The 6,000-nt window shown below is 39.1% G+C and overlaps 1 protein-coding gene across 2 annotated transcripts in view; it reads left to right on the top strand.

The window, feature by feature from the left end:
- The window catches only part of LOC138295317 (zinc finger protein 570-like), a 50,851-nt gene extending 47,174 nt beyond the window's left edge, over positions 1-3,677 (top strand). For both annotated transcript variants that reach the window (XM_069233535.1, XM_069233536.1), the window contains exons 9-10: positions 361-471; positions 564-3,677. In XM_069233535.1, the coding sequence (XP_069089636.1) occupies positions 361-471; positions 564-1,399 (947 nt within the window). In that variant the 3' untranslated portion in view covers positions 1,400-3,677. The remainder of the gene's footprint in view (positions 1-360; positions 472-563) is intronic.
- Positions 3,678-6,000: the final 2,323 nt, after the last annotated feature.

The raw sequence follows: 6,000 nt of genomic DNA on the forward strand, positions 1-6,000 counted from the left end.
AGTAAGACCAGCTCTCATAGTATACATGAAAGACATTCTCCCCCATCTTAAAAGATGACTAACAGACAGCCTGGAACAGTAGTGTATAAATGCCAGTCACTTCTGAAGTGGTTACTAAATTAAAGAAGGGATTTTAAGTCTGCCATCACTGCTGCTCAACATGACTTTGATGCCATTTTGTTCTCCACATGGTGACAAGCACACACTGTCCTGTAAAGTGTCTCCCACCACCTACACCATCAGGGCTGCAACCTAAGGATTTATAACTATAAACTGTTCCAATCCCACAGTGAGGTGAATTGGTTTATAGAGCATGTGAACCATTGATATAAACATGTCTCCATCACCTTTTGTGTCTAGGTTTTACAGTGAACCATCCTTACAGATCTATATGCAAACAAGAGGAAGAGGTATATATTATGAAAAAGCCACAGCCAGAGGAGACAGACAGTGCCAGTTATCCAAGACAAAGTGAGTATGATATGTTTTATTGAGCTTCATAAACTGTGGACATGTTCGGTGATACATGTGTGGTATAATCTGACTGCATTTTATCCCAACAGAGGATGACCCCACCGTTGAAAACAAGAGGCAGTCTATTCTGTGTACAGAAGAAACCGTGCAGCAGAGAAACATTTCTGAAAGGCACCAGAAGCAATTTGCCAAAAAGTTGAACCAAATAGTGGATTGTGAAATCCTCTCTAGCTGCCAAACAACCACAGAAATTAAATATAGCGTCCATGATGGAGAATCATCTGAGGCATTGCATGATCCTCCAAAGCAATTCATGCATCGAACAACCATGTATAAATGTCCATCCTGTGAGCAATACTTCAGTGACAGAGCAACTTTACTTCTACACATGAGGAGTCACACAGGAGAGACCTTTTACACATGTCCTGCCTGTGGGAAATGCTTTACTAACAGGAAGCTTCTGCTCCTGCACCTCACAGCTCACAGCGGAGAGAGGCTTCACATGTGCAAAGAATGTGGGAAATGCTTCAGTCATGGTTCTAACCTCAGATTTCATCAAAGGATCCACACTGGAGACAGACTGTACAAATGTCCAAACTGTGCTAAAAACTTTACAAAATGTTATTACTTGAAAGTTCACCTTCGAACACACACTGGAGAAAGACCCTATGTATGTTCTGATTGTGATAAGGGGTTCAGGGACAACTCTGCTCTCACGAAACATCAGAGAATACACACGGGAGAGAAGCCTTTTAAGTGTAATGGATGCGAGAAAAGCTTCAGGGATAGCTCTACCCTCAATGTGCACCAGCGAACACACACTGGAGAACGGCCTTACAAATGTACTGAATGTGAGAAAGGCTTTGGACGCAAGATAGCTTTAACCAAACACATGAAAGCACACTTTGATAGAACAATAAACTAGTGACCCTACAAATGTACTGCCCTAGTACCACATAATCATTGACATGGAATGGGTAAAAATGTTGACTGTGCTTTTTAGCTAGACTGTTGGAAAATCCTGTTTGTTAGCGATATTATCACATGATCCTTTTGTTTGTCCCACAAGGTTCTCACAAGTTCATCTCCCAAATGACAAATGTTTAAAATATTCAACCCAATTAATATTGACAGGGTAAGTTTTGGGACTAGCAAAAACAGTTCATCATAATTAAAAGTCACCTAACTTTTTAAGTGATATCAGTTTTGTCAAATCGTTCAAATTTGTAGGAAATGTGGCACAGTTTTAAGGTTGATATCTCATTTATTTATATTTATAAGGTGCAGTGGGTTATACAAGGTGTACGTAAAGTGGCGCAACATTTTGTTTTTAAATCCCTGAAAGTGATGACATGGCAGTGCAAATATCTTTGTAATTTATACACCCACCAGGAAAGGAAAGGCTCAAAAAGGTTTTTTTGGGTACACTAGTTGTGATACCACACAGAGCAGGGTTGGAAACCTCAGGTACAATTTATCATTTTTGCTTACTATTTACTTAGTGGTTTTGCTGACCGTTGTTGACATACTGCCAAGAGTTACATTGGCCAGCATGATGGTTCAGTGAATTACGCATTCGCTGCTGACATCTGTGAGCTCTGCAAGACACAAATCAAGAATATCAGGTTTGATACAGCAAACACTAGCCCCTCGATCTTTATTGCATTGTATGCAGCTTTTACCTGTGCTTTAGTGATAGTGGTCCTGCTATGATTAAAGTATTAATAGGAACCTGTGTTCAAGGCTACATTTTACTTCAGATGTCTACTATATCCATGATATGAGGACTAACACCTTCTGTGACTATAATATAAAGAGGGGTAGTCTTCCTTCTTCTTAACCTGGGAAAAGACTGCCATTCACTATTTATATCCTATAGGCACCCCACCTTGTGGTAGTTTTTTCATTACCTATTCTGAGACAAGCCAGTATGGGAAGCTAAAGGGACATTTAAAAAAATAAAACAAAACCTTTACTTCCTACCCACAATCACAGTGTTTAAATATAAAAAAAAAAAATGCAGCTCTTCCCAGTAGTGTGCCCGCCACCACAAGACTTGACTTTTTAAAAGGAATAGTCTCCACTGCCTTCCTATGACTTTAAAAACAGAAGGTGGAAACATTGTACATAATCTACATAATCCAAGCATATTGAAGGGATTAGAGATCCATAACTAGTCAAATTTCTCTGGGTTTGTTGTTGATTAGAGAGTTCAGTTCTACCATTAAAGTTATTCCAAGCACAGTTTGAGCATTGACTGAGCTGAAGCCTGGCCCTTCTAAAGTGATCGTCCGTATATAAGATAACATTTAAACAGCTTGAGCCCTGGTCAGGAACCCACTCATCTCACAGCCTTGATTTCAACAGGGTAGAAATACTTGTCACATGGCAAATGAAACAGTAAATATAGTCCTAATAAACGTCCTGGCACCAATGGTAATTGTAGCTGATAGCATAATGACAAATAAGCATATTTTTACATCAAGTAACATGTTTTCTACTATGCAGTACTGAGTAGGGCATATTCAATTTTAGTTCTGAAGCTGTATTTTGTGTCTGTAATGGTTATTTGAGTTGCAGTTATATTATAAGTCTATTGGAGAAAGACCTAATGCAAGCAATGGCATTAAAAAGGGTTAAACATATGGTTTCTGGTAAGGTTGTAAACTATGCTTAATCTGAGAGATGAAAAGAAAGAATTGACTTATGTTGAATGTGTTACCATATAAGAATCAAGATTTTGGGCTTTGGCTAAAATAATAGTGGACTGGGCAGAAAAATAATTTGAACAACCATTAAAACAGAATTAACATTTCATTTTTTTTAAATGCACCTTAAAGTGATATTTTTGCCTGAGAAAATGTTTTGCTTCATTGTGAGATATGGGAAATTGGTAACCTGCACAAGCATGTAAAGCCAACAGGTAGAAGCATTTGGTTGTGATGCTTTTTCAAGAAGACCTATATGTCATGTAAACAACATGCAACTTCTGAGCCAGGTATTGGGAAACATCCCTTGTAAATGTAAACATGCCAATCGTTAGACTGTCATAGGAAATAAACAAAAAGCCAAGAAATAAAGCATTACCATAAGAAGTGCAAAATCTGTGTCTGACAAAAAGGAAGCAGCACACATATCTGTACATATGAAATTGAAAGTTAAAATACAATGCACAGAATAAATCTGACCTCCTTAAAGTCTAACTTGTAAGCCTCAAGGCATCTTGCGACTGACGGCCTGTATGCTATTTTATTGTGTAGGTTTAGTTGTCTTTTCCATAAGACAGGCCTACGTGTGCATAAAATATTTCATTCTATATTTCTGCCTGGTGAAATGGTAGAAAAGGCATTCAAAGTTATTTCCCACATAATGTTCAAAATCTGATTTAATGATGAAATTCGATTTTAATAACTGCCATAGAAAGGTACCTTTTCAATACACTAAAAGTGTACTGAATGTCAATTTGTCTCTCATGGAGGACCAATAGCACTGTTCACAAGGACGGCATAGCGTAGCTGTTTGCTCTAGTTATTGGAGCCTGGGCAGGGCATCAATCTATTTAATGAGAAGACCAGTGCGGAAACAACATTACTTTAAGCAAGACGACTTCTTGAAACTCGTTTTTTAATAGTATTTTGTTTTGGCATTTTAATTCTGCTCAGGAATTGTTAAATGTGCTTAATGCTTCCCGTAAACTTACAAAGTGTATTGAATCTGTATTTGTGTGTCTCTGATGGTAGACAAATAACATGCTTACAAAGAAGCCATAGCGTAGCCACTCGCTCTAATTGTTGGAGCATGAATGGGATGTCAGTCTTTAATTCCCATAACTATATAATGAGGACACGATTGTGGATGTGCATTGGGTGTGCCACTGGTGTGCCAAAGACAAGCCCATCTGCATCCGTTCACACCGAGTTCGCGGCCAGCACCAGCCATGCTGTCCATTTCACCTGAGACCCGGTAAGAAGAGTGTTTTTAAGTAAAGAAACCCTCCTGAATTTCCAGCCGGCTAAATGTGATTATCTTCTCTCTTGTGATTCAGAGAGCAGCTGCCAGTTCACATTCCCCAATTATGGTTTCAAAATTCTCCCACACACGAGGCCTCTTCAAACAGGACCATGAGACCTTTTTTTAAAGGACATCCAAGACCTTCATACACTCCCCAATCACAAAACAGAAATATGGAACATTCTGTAAGACAACACCTGCATCTCATCTACGTTACCAAACCGTGGTTGAAAACAGTAGTTTAGGACCCGACCTTGAATCTGCTTTTGCCAACGGCTTCTAAATTTCACATCTAGACAGAGTGGGCACAGGTGGAGGGCGTGTAACAATTCTATACCAATTCAAGTTACTCTGTTCCAGTCAGCACTTAGATATACTGGACAAGGCCGAGGCTCTTCCTTTTACTACTAAGATCTCAGATAATTTCTTCCTCTCTGAAGTCCTTGTATTTCATCCCTCTAAGTCTTACGCACAATTCAGAGAGGCCTTAACTAATGCTGTGACGCCCCCTTTTTTTTTTTCTTACACTACTCCAACTTTATGGTACTCGGTGAGTGTAATACACATGTCTAGGGCTTCCCTCTCTAAAGCTGCTGAACCGATGACTGAAGTTATGTCTGATTTTACATTAGTTCAAAAGGTGGTTGGCCCCACACACAATTGAGGTGACACTCTAGATATCATCTTTTCCAACATTCCTCCTATAGAAGTAGGGTATCCAGTACCTTTAGCTTGGTCTGACCATTTTATAGTTCCTTTTCACTTGAAATAATCCCCTCCCCTCAGGCTCCTACAGCAAAAAAGGCTGTACTGTATCTCCTTGGCACTCCATCTCGGACTCCGCTTTGAATATGGTCTGCAGTCAGGAGATATCAACAGTGCAGTTACATCATTTGACCTAGAGCTCAAGCCGAATGTCGACAAAATATACTTCTTCTTGTGCTCCATGGTTTTCTGACATGTTGAAAGCTGACAATTTTAAATGTAAAAAGCTAGAAATGACAAAGTGACTTTGCAGCTGAAGACAAACTTATTTACAAAGCTGCTCTCAAACAATTCAGGAAGAAAATAAGACGTGCAAAAGCTGGCCTGTTTGAAAAATTGATGAAGCAGAAAATGTAGCCCGAACTAACTATATTTAGACTTGTAGACTCCCTTCTGAATCCCAAATCAGGAAAAAAAACACCCTGTCATCTCAAGTGTTTGCAGACAATTTGTCAAGATTCTTTCACAATAAAGTTTTTAATATTTATGTTGATTCAGAGATAAGAAAGAACATGTCTCCCAGGCCACTACCAAACTCTCATGTCAATGTCTCTCAACTAGCTACACTTGAGAAGATATATTGGAGAGACTTGGAAACCGTTGTTGCAAAAGACAGCTCTGGCTCCACATTGGGCATATGCCCACCTCATGTTATTAGGCATGCATCCACCTCTTTAAACTTTTAGATTAACTTCCTGTTTAATCTTCCCCTAGAATCTGTGTTCACAAGTTTGAAAAAGGCTAGTGATT

Source organism: Pleurodeles waltl, chromosome 5 (genome assembly GCF_031143425.1).
Source record: "Pleurodeles waltl isolate 20211129_DDA chromosome 5, aPleWal1.hap1.20221129, whole genome shotgun sequence".
NCBI classification, from domain to species: Eukaryota; Metazoa; Chordata; class Amphibia; order Caudata; family Salamandridae; genus Pleurodeles; species Pleurodeles waltl.